The sequence below is a fragment of the Melanostigma gelatinosum genome (assembly GCF_949748355.1).
Source record: "Melanostigma gelatinosum genome assembly, chromosome: 9".
Lineage (NCBI taxonomy): Eukaryota > Metazoa > Chordata > Actinopteri > Perciformes > Zoarcidae > Melanostigma > Melanostigma gelatinosum.
The window spans coordinates 26,910,331-26,924,365 of record NC_136642.1 but is presented as its reverse complement, the minus strand read 5'-3'; the positions used below and the strand labels follow the sequence as shown (position 1 = coordinate 26,924,365).

Below are 14,035 nucleotides of genomic sequence, written 5' to 3'. Positions count from 1 at the left end.
GCTTTATCTGAACTTCTACAATACGCCGACACCTCCACTCCTCTCCACAGATGTTTTATAAAACACCACACAACAACACCTAAACATATCAGAGGAACATTGTGTTGTATAATATTTATTCATAAAGGCTCAGATGAAGTGCTTTTAAAGGTACTGTGTACTTCCCTACATAAGCAACTCTCAAGTTCAGAAGATCACATCCTTACAGTAGCTTTTATTTATTAGGAGTTTAAAACTGAAGAACTGAGCTGATCCCCACCAGGACTGTGTGGGTGTGGTTTTATCACATTTCATTGAACATCCTCACATGTTATGTTTTAGTGCAAACAAAACACATGACATTGCCTTTGTCCAACCCACCTTAAAGCAGTAAGTAAAGCTAAAATAAAGCAGCAGCGGAAAAAATATGTCCCTGAAATAATAGAAACTGTTCCAGCTAGTGGTGTAACTGTCGATCTGTGGTCGGTACGGATCCCCCCACGTGACCACTATCTATGACACAGTTCAGCGTTAACCATCACAGTGTAAATAAAGTTTTGCTGATGATCGTTATCCTCCAATATTCAGTAAAGCATGTGATCAGGACACCGTTAATGCTTTCTAGTCTCTGATCTCTGATAGTGTTACATTGAGAACAACCAATCGGTGTTTAACTCACCATTAGACCTGTGATCGTGCAACAGGGTCATAATGTAGAGCTGTTCAGCTGTCAAAGCAAATGCTGAAGTGATCTAAAGTGTGCAGTGTAATGTGCAGGGAAAGAAGGTAGTGCATCTGAAAGCACTCGCGTTAAAGGCCAACCCATGATGAAGAGAGCCCGGCCTACAGCGTCTCCATGACAGTCCTCCTGCCTCACTGTTTGTCTGTTTGTCTTTCATCCACTTATTACAGAGACACTTTTCACAATGAATGTTCTTTCACAAGTTTATCTTGAATACTTGATCCGGAAAAATAATTGATGAAAGGGGACAAAGTTAAGTACAGCAAGAATTGGTAAATATAATCTTCAATATATGCAGAAAAAGTCAGCTATTGGCAGGTTAGTCTAAATATATTAGTACGCCTTCATAAAGCCATCGTGTCAAATTCTAATGCTGCGTTCACACCGGTCGCGTTGATTTTTTGACGCGCGTCGAGATTACATACAAAGTCTATGCACAGACGCGATGAGACTGGCGCGCCGCGATTTTGCGATGGCGCGTTGGACGCGTTATTGCAGTGCAGTGGACGCGTTGGACGCCGCAAAATCGCCAACGCGCGAGTTGAAATTTTTCAACTTCAGCGACATAATCGCGTGACGCTGTGGCGCGATAGCCTATCAGCGTTGAGTTGCTCCCCCTGTCATCACTGGCTTTCTGCCGTTGTTGAATCAGGAAATAAATCCTGTAGCAGTCTGTGTTCACCCAGAGCTCTACGATACCTCATATCAATAGAGACCGGACCAAACTATGTGTATACATGTGTGTGTGTGTGTGTAAACCATACGGTACAAACAATGAATAGACGCTGCCGTATTTACGTCTACGTGACGTTATTGAGTGCTGGTGGAGCTGCTACGATGTTAGCATAGCCTAGCACCGATCCATCAGAGCTCCATTGAGAAGACAAGTAACCTACAAATCGGTATCATTACGTAGTTATTTCGGAGTCCCTTTTTGTCGGAGAAGACAAGTACAAATCGGCATCATTACGTAGTTATTTCGGAGTCCCTTTTTGTCGGTTTATTGCCGTTGAATCACAGCCAAATCAGTTTATGTTGTGTTCCTACAGCTGTAGTAAACAGCGACCGGTGGCTTGCTAGACAGTGAATACAGCTCGATACAATCCACGGAGCTCCTCTGAACAATATTATGAACCAGACATGACGGCGTTTGGCATTCCGATGTTTGAGGGACTTCCACAACACGTACAAAACACGTACAAACACGTCCTTATTCCTTTCACGGTTGACAGCGGAAAGAAATGGCTGCCAGGTGAACGGCTTCCAGGACGATAAACCACGCCCCCTCTCCGGCGCTACGAGATTTTGCGGCGTTTGGTGTGAACACGACCGGCGGCGCGTTGGACGCGATTGTGCAGTGCGTTGGGCGCTTTTTTGCAGTGCGTCAAAAAATCAACGCGACCGGTGTGAACGCAGCATTACACACGCTTCGATAAATAATTCAGACATCCAAAAGGCCCTGGCCTCTTTCATGAAGGCCTACACACACACACACACACACACACACACACACACACACACACACACACACACACACACACACACACACACACACAGCGCTGCACAGTTCCAGCTAGTGACCACAGCCACTTTTCATACATCACTATAAAATTGACCAATCATTTTTCTCAATAAATTGTGGTTTGTGCTGGTTGCCAAGGAACAAATGGTCCCACCTCTGTTTGCTCATTTATCACCATGGTGTCCTTCCAGTCCTGCCCCCCCCCCCCCCTCCTATCTGTTCCCTGTCCTACAGTATGTGTCTGTGTCCTTCTCCCTGTAGATCATATATGTGGCTCCTATGAAGGCCTTGGCAGCTGAGATGACTAAGTACTTCAGTAAGCGATTGGAGCCACTGGGCATCACTGTTAAAGAACTCACTGGAGACATGCAGCTAACCAAAGGAGAGATCCTACGCACACAGGTACGCGCACACACTCACACTCACACACACTCTCTGAGTTCTAGCATGTCTCTTAAACATAGTTCAAACCAAGGGTTCCCTCTGCTGCACACACATGTTCTCTAGCACCCCCAAGTGGATTGGACTGTGACATTGGAGACATTGGAGACATTGGAGAAATTCCATCAAGTATTCTCCAAAATGCATCTGTCACAATTCTGCCAATTACTTGTCACAAGTGTAACTCAACCATATGTCTTTTTTAATAGTTATCAGCTGCGGAGCTGTGGATTTACAGTTGCTTTCAAATAGAGAAGCAATGATAAAAGTGGCTGCTATAAACACTCTGCTGCTCCTTGATTTATGTAGCCCAATATCACAAATCATACAATGTGCAATTGCTACACTTTGCAGTACAATTACACTCAGGATAGCCAGGATGACAAAGGTATAGTTAGATTGAGAACTTAAATGAAGAATCCGTGAGGACATCGAGTGTCTCCAAATAAACCTGGAAAGAGAATTAACTACACCAACACACAAGAGCAAAGCTCAAGCACAGCATTCACACAGGTAGGTCTCGTGAGCACCTGGTGAGGAGTCACAGCAAAAAGGATCTGGACATTGAGCCATGCGCGGTAGTTGTGGTGAAACAGAAGTTTGCGGTCAGTTGTAATGTCCTCTGAGACCGATATCCCCCCTTTTGAATATGCTAAAGTATGACTGGTGATATGGATTTGAGGGAGCTGGATCCCTGTTTCTTGACCAAAGGAGACGCAAAGTCCTGCTGGACAGCGAATCAGATTCCCACTCTGCTGGATCCGGAAGAGAAGCCAGCAGGAAGCTCGACACCCTGTGTTTGGGGTCTGGTCAGATTGGCCGGATCTGAATAATTTTAGTGTCCGAACCTGGTTACCTGCAAACATCTACAGGTGTCCAGCCAACTCATCTGGACTTACACCATGATCAACAACAGCAACTCATTCCTCATGGACACAACGAGCACATTGTCACATTCACAATGAAAGCCAGACTACAAGTCCTTTCCATCAGACCTTCATCACTGCAAAGTCATATTTTAATAAATTGGACAATTATGTTTGGTCCCCGAATTGGCACAGTCGAACCTAACCACTTCCCTGCGTATCCTAGTATGTTTTCCCAAAATGAATAGATAAGTTGACCCTCCCAAATCGCATGTACGGATGTTCCTTTCTCTGTCCGACATTTCCAACATAAACGGTTCAACAAGCCCGTCATGTGGAGCTCAGCAGTCAAATAGAGCCTCTGTATGAATTCATACTGACGAACTTTCCCCCAAGCCTCCATTATATATGTCGAGGTGTCTGATAATGTTTCTAACATTACACTTTAGCTCATTCTGTCACATAATCCTTCGGTTTTCACAGATATCTTCCCTGTGTACTCTATGAGGTCTTAAATCAATTCCTAAATAATTCAAAGGCCAGATAAAGGAATTATAAAAGAGGGACCACATCTCCACCGTGCCTCTTGCACACGACGCCCCCAAATTTGGGGGCTCTCGGGCTTAGGGGGGGTAGCAAATATCGTCCAAAAAAGGCCCATATCGACAGGGAATATTGTTCATGTGTACATTTTATATACCGGATTAAACAGCAACGTATGGGCAACACTATCATATCAGTCACTTTTTACACACTACTAATATAAGCATCTAGATCAGGGGTGTCAAACTCATTTTCACTCTGGGCCACATCAGCATCACGGTCGCCCTCAAAGGGCCGGTTGTAAATGTAAGACTGTATAACTAACTTCTCCCGAACATATTGGTAAATAACTCTCTCTGCATTTGATTATTGTTTATTCAAGTGTACAAATATTGTAGCTTTTGTAAATATATTCTGCTGTGATTGCAGTCTGCCTTTTAATTCTTGGACAATTTGATGTTTTTCTTGGAGGCTAAATTTAGCTCCGTGTTTGGTGTCAAAATGCCGACGTGAATTGTATCCTTCATCACCGACACGCCTCATAACACAGAAGACAGACCCGTGTTTCTCCTTGAAGCACAAACATGTATTCACTTTCCCATCTTTCATTACATTTTCTTCCCTCTGCATCAATTTTTCTCTTCGTGGACATTTTGGGATGATTTGTCGACCTTTTTCAATTGTTGGGAAACCGCGAATTCGGCCCGCGGGCCTTGAGTTTCACACATGTGATCTAGAACATGTGGCATAAAACCACGTATTCCTGGCCAGAAATCTGCGTTTTATTTATTGCGCTTCGATGTTGAAACACCATGCTAACGGCTACAGAGCTAATCAATACATAGCCTAGCATTAGCATTCGACGCAGAACCCATAAATGCCTTCGGTTTTTCTCTCCGTGAAACCACTACAAAGCTGTGAGTGAACAACGGCAACACAACAGTTCCCTTCACCGGAAAAAATCTTTGGTATCTGCTTACCTTTATGAAGAATCACAAAAATAACGGCGATAATTATCCGGTTGAAAGCTAGAATCACTGTTGGCAACAACATCCTGTCTGTTTCTCATCTGTTTCCTGTAGAAGGGGGGTCAATCTAACTTGCTGGACCCGGGGGTGGGTGGTCAGACTTTTGGAGAATAGAATTTTACGCTCAGGGATGCGCGGCACTTCTTGCATCTTTACTCACTGAAACTTCTGTCAATCAACACCCGGCTTCCACGCCCGCCTTCCTGAGACTCTGACGCGTGGAAGGCGGGCTCATTGACTGAAATCGACCGATGATAGGCTGAATTAGATCCCCATACACACACATCAACTGGAATTCAGACGAGAAAATCCCATGGATGAGAGGCAGAAACAGGCTCTCAACCTTCCCAGAACACCATGTTGTTCACCATGTTGTTCCCAGAACACCATGTTGTTCCCAGAACACCATGTTGTTCCCAGAACACCATGTTGTTCTGGGAAGAGAAATGACTCAATGGAGGGTCTTACCGGCTTAAAAGGAAGATGTAGAATAAAAGCCTGACAGTTTTTTTCTACCATAAGGAAAAGATGTGGATGAAAAGTTGATTCGACATGAACAATGCAGTACAATATTCAGTGTTTCGATATGTATATAAGCTGATCTCTTATTGTTTCACTGTATTTATTCATTACTGCAGCAATAGATCTGTATGTACACAGAGAAAACAAAACCTTACGCTTCACATATACGGAAGAGGCACGTGTTTTCATGTGTGCAGACAACCAGTTTGTGTCTCACATGACAAATATCACCTGCATCACAAACACAGATATAATTAAAGCTGCAAGCAGCGATGAACAGGCCCTCGCCCTCTGTGCACGTCGAGGGTACTGGCGGGACGCGGCTGCAAATGTCTGAGCATCGGACAACACGCCCTGAATGTGTGACGCTGGAAATTATCATCATCAATGTCTAAGTCTTCCTATACCACATCTGAGACTGATCTGGTCAACTGGCTAGGAGCAGTACATGAAAGTATAAAACTGGTAATTTCCTTTTGCCAGTAGGTGGCGCGTCTCAGAGTACAGCAGAAAGCTACATTTTAAAGCTCATATTTAAAATCAAGTTCTCCCGGGGCAGCATGCACCCCCCCCCCCCCGACAGGGTTTGGGGCTTGTCACCTTTTTCACCTCTTATGAGTTTGCAGGTATGTAACTTACACAATGCGATATCAACAAGCTTTTGATAATCCATGATGATCCAATAATGATACACAGAACATTTGGGCGCGACCGGACCGTTTGCAAAAATGTTTTCCACAAAATAGAAAATGGCGGAAAATCTAAGTAGGCGGAGCTTAAAGGTCACCTGGTCATTTTTATAGAGCAGACGGTTTGTGTTGAATTTCACATCAATTGGTCATGGGGGGCGAGGGGCGTGGCCTTTCAAACTTAGAATGAAGTCTAGGGGGCGCCATAGACCCATTTCTTTCAAACCCAAATGCGAGACTCCTAAAATATCAACTTTTTCACCAGTCCTGATATGCATGCCGTCTTTGGTGAGTTCTTGAGTCTGACAAAGCCCCCAGAAGAATAATCCTCACACTTTCAATAGGTCCTTGTCGGTGCTTGGGCCCTAACTGAGGCCATGTTAGTGTCGCATTACATACAATCATGCATATATGGAAGTTTAATTGCTGAGATATTCATTCATTCATACATTTTTGATAAGGATCCCTAAGATGTGGCTGTTACAGACGTGTGACCAACATATATAATCTGTGTGTGTGGAACCTTTGACAATGAAAAAATATTCTTGTGGGTCTTTTGTGACAAATGATGTAACGGGAACACTGTTTGACTTCTAACATGTCTTTAGCATGTCCTAACAGCAATGTCTTGATACTTATTAGCAGACTTTGAGATATCCTTTATAAGTTACATGTGATTTACAAGTCAAGCTCAGCTACATATCAACATGTTAGGAGCTGAGGGTCTCAGCAGACCTGTAGCTTTCTGGGACTTTGTTCCAGATATGTGGAGCAGAAAAACTGAACGCTGCTTCTCCATGTTTAGTTCTGACTCTGGGAACAGAAAGTAGACCGGTCCCAGATGACCTGAGGGGTCGGGATGGTTCATAAGGTAGCAGCAGATCAGAGATGTATTTTGGCCCTAAACCATTCAGTGCTTTGTAAAGCAACAGCAGGATTTTAAAGTAAATTCTTTGTTGGACAGGAAGCCAGTGCAAAGACCTCAGAACTGGAGTGATGTGATCCACCCTCCTGGTCTTAGTGAGGACTCGAGCTGCAGCGTTCTGAATCAGCTGCAGCTTTCTGACTGACTTTTTACAGAGACCTGTAAACACACCGTTACAGTAGTCCAGTCTGCTGAAGATAAATGCGTGGACAAGTTTTTCCAAATCCTGTTGAGACATAAGTCCTCTAATCCTTGATATATTCTTCAGGTGATAGTAGGCTGATTTTGTAATTGTCTTGATATGGCTGTTCAGGTTGAGGTCTGAATCCATAACTACACCTAGATTTCTGGCTTGGTTTGTGGGTTTTAACATCAGTGACTGAAGCTGAGCGGTGATTTTCAATTGTTCGTCCTTGGTACCAAAAACAATTACTTCTGTTTTATCTTTGTTTAATTGAAGAAAATTCTGGCACATCCAGTTGTTGATTTGTTCAATGCAGTTACCCAGCCCTTGTATGGGATTATAGTCCCCTGGTGACATAGTTATGTAGATTTGTGTGTCGGCTGCATAATTATGACAACACACTTTGTTGTTTTCCATAATCTGAGCTAGTGGAAGCATGTAGATGTTGAACAGAAGAGGCCCCAGTATTGAACCTTGGGGAACACCACATGTCATTTTAGTCAGCTCTGATGTGTAATCAGCTACAGACACAAAGTATTCTCGGTCCTTCAAGTAGGATTCAAACCAGTTAAGTGCTGTGCCAGAGAGTCCCACCCAGATGTTTAGTCTTTCTAGGAGTATGGCATGGTTGACCGTGTCGAATGCAGCACTGAGATCCAGTAACACTAAGACTGAACTTCTGCCATTGTCTATGTTTAAGTGGATGTCGTTGAAAACCTTAACAAGAGCAGTTTCAGTGCTGTGGTGCTGTCGAAAGCCTGACTGGAAAACATCAAAGCAGTTATTTACGGCCAAGAAGTTGGTCAGCTGTTGAAAAAATGCTTTTTCAATTATTTTACTTTAAAATGGGAGGTTTGATATTGGCCTATAATCTTTCATCGTTGCGGAGTCTAAACTAGCCTTCTTTAGGAGTGGTTTAATAACTGCAGTTTTTATGGCTTGTGGGAAGACACCTGAGAGAAGGGATGTGTTTACAATTTGTAAAAGATCAGTGGTCATGCAGTTTGAAATATTTTTGAAAAAGTGTGTTGGTAGAATATCCAAGCAGCAGGAGGATGACTTCAGATGTTGTACAATGTCTTCTAGGCTTCTACGGTCGATTGAATGAAATTGTGTCATGATATTTGAATGGATGTTATTCAGAGATCGGGACAACACATATCCTGTGGTTGGTGTGGAGGCACTGACTGCTTGTCTAATTTTCTGAATTTTGTCAGTAAAAAGGAGGCAAATTGATTGCATGCCCAAGTGGATTGGAGTTCAGCAGCTAATGACACTGGAGGGTTTGTTAGCCTGTCGACGGTAGCAAATAAGGTGCGTGTATTGTTCTTGTTTTTGGTTATGATGTCAGAGAAGGAGGCCTGCCTTGCATTTCTAAGTTCCAAATTATAATTGCGAAGTCTCTCTTTATAGATGTCACAGTGAACCTGGAGATTAGTTTTTCGCAACCTGCGCTCAGCTTTCCGACACTCTCGTTTCTCTATTTTGACCAACGTAGCATTTCTCCAAGGAGATCTTTGCTTACCCGAGACAACCTTCACTTTAGTGGGTGCAATGGCATCAACAATATTTTTAACTTTAAAATTGAAGCCATCTACAAGCTCATTGACTGAGAGGCAAGAGAGGGCTGGTGTGGAGGAGAACTTCTGAATAAATAGTTCACTGGTGTTTTCAGAGATGCAACGCTTTGTCACAACCTTGGTTTGGATATTTGTGTGCAAGGAGATTGCACTCTCAAAGAAAACACAGAAATGATCAGAGAGTGCAACATCAGTCACAGCAACCTTGGAAATGTTTACACCTTTGGTGATGATTTGGTCCAGAGTGTACCCCCTGTTGTGGGTGGGTCTTGTCACATGCTGAGTCAGATCATAGTTATCAAGGACACCACATAGTTCTATAGACTCTCTGTCCTGGGGATTATCAACATGGATATTAAAATCAATACAGATTACAGACAGCAGTTCAGTAAACTCATCAAAGAAGGTTGCACAGTATTTAGGCGGTCTGTAAATGTTTAGGAATAAAGCTTGAGTGGAATTCAGAGCCACATATTCAAAAGAACTAAAATGACCAAAGGACATCTGCTTGCATTGAAGAGAATCATTAAATAAAACTGCAACTCCACCTCCTTTCTTATGCGCTCTTGTTTCACTCATGAAACTGAAGTTGTGAGGTGTCTTGTCCTTGGCAGTAGGGACAGACGGGTGACGCAGGGAGAAAAACAGGTTTGAGGTAAACAGTTTTGCCCCTGACTTGTTCAGGCAAACTCCATGCACTGTAAAAAGATGTCTGCGCTCCCAGAGAAGGTAGAAATTGTTGATAAAATGTACTGAATGGTCAGTACATGCAGTTGACAGCCATCTGTTCAGTGCAAACAGCCTGCTGAATCCTTCATCTCCTCCTCTGACTGGTGGAAGAGGGCCACTGATGAACACCTCAGCCTTGACAGAGCTGACTGTGTTTAACAGATCAATAAAGTCTCGCTTCAGAACTTCAGACTGTTGTTTCACAATATCACAGCTTCCTGTATGCACGATGATGTTTTTCGCTGTGGGATAGTCAGCTACGATGTCCAGGATTTTGTCTCTCATGTCAGAGACCATATCTTTCGGAAAGCAGAGTATTTTGGTATTCTTGCTGCACAGTTTTCTGACATCTTTTACAGCATAGTCACCAACAATCAGAGTCTCAGGCCCAGTCACTAGCTTTGCCTGCGGCCTTTTACTCTCACATTTACTCTCAGTTCTTACCCTGCTTTGAGGAGATAGCTGCTTATCCAGGTCATCAGATGGAGATTTAGGATCCTGCGACAATGGAGCAAATCTGTTTTGAAGTTGTAGGCTTGGTTGTTGTGGAGGTGTTTTGCAGGTTTTACTTTTCTCAGCTGTCCTTGGCTTTGTCCGTCTGGGTGCAGGGGTTGAGGAGGAGTTCTGCCTGTGTGCTAGTGCAGGCCAGTCAGTCGCATCACAAATCTCAGGGCGCTGGACTCTGCCTGTTAGTCGTCCTCCCACATATTTTCTCTTCGGCTTTGCACCGAGAGAGTTCCAGGGAGGACTACCATTTGAAGATTCATTATCTGCTCTCTCCTCCTGTTTCTTGGTAGGCCTGGTTGTGCTAGTTAGCTGTGTCTTAGCTTGCATTTGTCCAATGTTTTGAGTCCATGGTAGAGTGGTATCATTCCCACACAGTCCATTTACCGCCACGTTTACTTCTAGTCGGTGGACTTTTGTTTCCAATACGGCAATCTTCTGTAGGAGTTTGTAGTAGTCATCCATGGAGAAGGGAGGCATCTTGCTGCTACTTAGCTTTAGCTTAGCTGCTAGTTAGCATGAGCTAACAATCCAAATAGCTCGACGACTTTCTGGATTTGTCTTCACTCAAACGTTGAAGAGTGATATATGTGATATATCTGGCAAGATATATGTGATATATCTGGCAAATTGAAGCAAGAAAATGCAAGCAGAGTCAAGCAGAGGCAAGAGCAAGCAGCAAAGCGACTGCACTCTCTCATCAAGGTCAAGGTCAAGCCAGTTGTAGTTCTACGGCATACAGCGCTGTAGTTCTACGGCATACAGCGCTGCAGTTCTACGGCACAAGAGCTGCAGTTCTACGGCATACAGCCAGTTGTAGTTCTACAGACAGTTGTAGTTCTACAGCATCCAGTGTTGTAGTTCTACAGCATCCAACGTTGTAGTTCTACAGCATACAGTGTTGTAGTTCTACGGCATGTATGCCGTAGAACTACGGCATGTATGCCGTAGAACTACGGGATGTATGTCGTAGAACTACAGCGCTGTAGTTCTACGGCATACAGCCAGTTGTAGTTCTACGGCATACAGTCAGTTGTAGTTCTACCGCATACAGTGTTGTAGTTCTACGGCATGTATGCCGTAGAACTACAGCGCTGTAGTTCTACGGCATACAGCGCTGTAGTTCTACGGCATACAGCGCTGTAGCGTTGCTGCTATATAAATATCTCCCCAAGTGCATAAACTGCCTATCTGTACTTGGAGCAGCCACACTCCCCCAAACATCACCACATATGGAGCAGAGGAGAGACGGGTAATGTGTAGAGCAGATCGTCCTTCAATCACAGGGTCGGTGGTTCGATCCCCGGCTCCACTAGTCAATGTCAGTGTCCTTGGGCAAAACACTTATTAACCCCCGATTGCTCCCTCAGGCTGTGCCAACGGTGTGTGAATGCTATTATTATGTTATATCAGATAGTCCTGATGGGCAGGTGGCACCTTGCATGGTAGCCCTGTCATCAGTGTATGAATGGGTGTGAATGATGACATGTAGTGTTAAGAGCTTTGAGTGGTCGGAAGACTAGAACAGAGAAATACCTACAGTCCATTCACCATTTACTAACAGGCTCGGTAGTGAACAACATGCTAACGTGTTCATGGATTCAGAGTTGTTGTGTTTTTAGTAGTGCTGGGCAAGTTAACGCATTATTATCGGGCAGATAATGGAAGAACCGGGCAGCGAGCGGTGAACAGCTGCATTTGTGTGGCGTCACTTCCTGCTGCTGAACTTTGCGCATAACAATGAGATTAATCGCAAAAATATCATGCAATTAATGGCGATTCAAAATAGTAATCGTTGGCCAGCACAAGTTTTTAGTTGAGCTACCCAGAGAAGATCCAGGGAGGTGATCCTCATTGCTCTCCATGAAGTTTTCTGGAAGTGATGTGATGTTTCATTTGGAGTGAGCACTGCTCTCACTTAAATAATTGCCTTTGAAATTCTTCATTGCTTGTGGCCAACCAGTGATTTGGTAACTTTGGAAGTAATTTGGTCGTGTGTGCTCTGATTGTTTTTGGTACGCCATCACATCATAATTTAGTTTGAATGAAACCTCAGCTCCTGGTGTTCTTCACTGTTATGGAAGAGGGAAATAACAAGAGTACGGGCCAACCGGCTGTAATCGTAACATATTTTCTTTTTAAATACGTACTTTGTGCTGCCTCTCATTTATGCCTGTGGAGAGTGCTTCATGTGAACCGTGAAAAGTAACTGATAATTATTTACAGAAACTTAAAAGTTTTAAATATGAGAAAGTCCTTTATTGTAATGTAGCAGGGCTTTGCTATCAGTTCGGTTGTACCGGTCAGTCATTTTCAAGATCGTCTTGTGGGCAGTGATCCTGCCTGAAGACAGAGTGATATGAGGGTGTTACCATATCGCCCACCTCTACCGCGATGTTGTTGCTGCTAACAAACCCCATTAATTATGATATCACGTTAAAAGTATGAATATGAAGCGGGATAACCCATAAGGGGGTTACCAATACCACCCGTCTGCGTGGAGATCCCTTCACCTGGAGATCCTTAGAGAGGTAGTGAATGTTAGGAACAAGTCATTTAACATTTGTCATATTGATTAGAGAGAAATGTTGATTCAGGCGCTGTGTGCGGCAGACGGCTGCGCCGGCAGACGGCAGAGCCCGCTTCTACTCCAGCTTTCTGCCTGCTGAAAGGGAGCTTTTCCTTGCTGCTGTCGCCCAGTGCTCATGCTGGCAGTTGCTGGTTGGGTCTCTGTAAATATCACAAAGAGTACGGCCCAGACCTGCTGTGTATGAAGTTACCGGAGATAACTTCTGTTATGATTTGGCGCTATATGTGTATATGTGTGAATACAATTGTGTGAGTTATTTCTGTAAGACTATTTACAACAACCTGATCAGCTGCTGATCTCATCCATGCTTATTCATTTCTCTGGGGCCTTTCTGGCTGTGGCGCAGGAAGGTAACGCTCTTAATCCCACCTACAGAGCTCTGATTGGCTCGGTTGTAGGAAACGTATCACTAAACCACTTTGAGTAAAAACATCAGAGATGTGTGGGGGGGTTCAGAGACCTGGAACCAGGGTAGCACAAGAACTTCGAGTTGTATCCTTTATTTTAAATACAGGCAAGCTCTTACAAATGATGAAAATGTGTTCATTCTTGCTATTGGAAGGATGCGTCATGTTTAAAGGTTATGTTTGAGTTGAAACTCAGCTGTTCAGCATTAGAGCTAAGCATCCTAATACATGGGTTAATGTGCATCGCTTCATTTAAACAGGTCACCATGGGCCTATGTACCTCTCTACCAGTCTATTGTGACCTCATTTTCCCCATCTTCTCATAATGCCAAACACCAACCACCGAACCGAAGAAAAGAGCAGTTGTCGTAGTATTTACATGTCGTCTCGTGTTTAGGTCATAGCTAGCTGTATTCTCAGGAGCCCCCCCCCCCCCCCACACACAGAAGGTTTGAGAAGGTTTTCATTACAGTTTTGCCGTTAGTTGTTCACATATCGCAATCTAGTAAATGTCTTTCTCTAACGTCCCTACTCCATCTTCCTCCCGCCTACCTCTTCCTCCCACATCCTCCTCTCTTCATGGCTGCGATAGTTTCCATGGAAACAGAAAGGGTTTGGAGGGATGGTGCCATGTGGATGCCAGTTTGCAGGTGGGTGGCATCCTGGGACTTCCAGGTCCTCTTCCTGTCCAGAGAGGAAATATCAGTTAATGACATCCAAGAAGGAGCTGCCTCACAGCCAGACGCTCTCCTGCGTCCTGTTTCTCTGTAAAGTGGAGTCACAT

At 43.9% G+C, this 14,035-nt stretch overlaps 1 protein-coding gene across 2 annotated transcripts in view; it reads left to right on the top strand.

Moving 5' to 3' along the window:
• The window catches only part of ascc3 (activating signal cointegrator 1 complex subunit 3), a 246,923-nt gene that overhangs the window by 94,319 nt on the left and 138,569 nt on the right, over window positions 1-14,035 (top strand). For both annotated transcript variants that reach the window (XM_079276288.1, XM_079276289.1), the window contains exon 10: window positions 2,505-2,645. In XM_079276288.1, coding sequence (XP_079132414.1) covers window positions 2,505-2,645 — 141 coding nt within the window. The remainder of the gene's footprint in view (window positions 1-2,504; window positions 2,646-14,035) is intronic.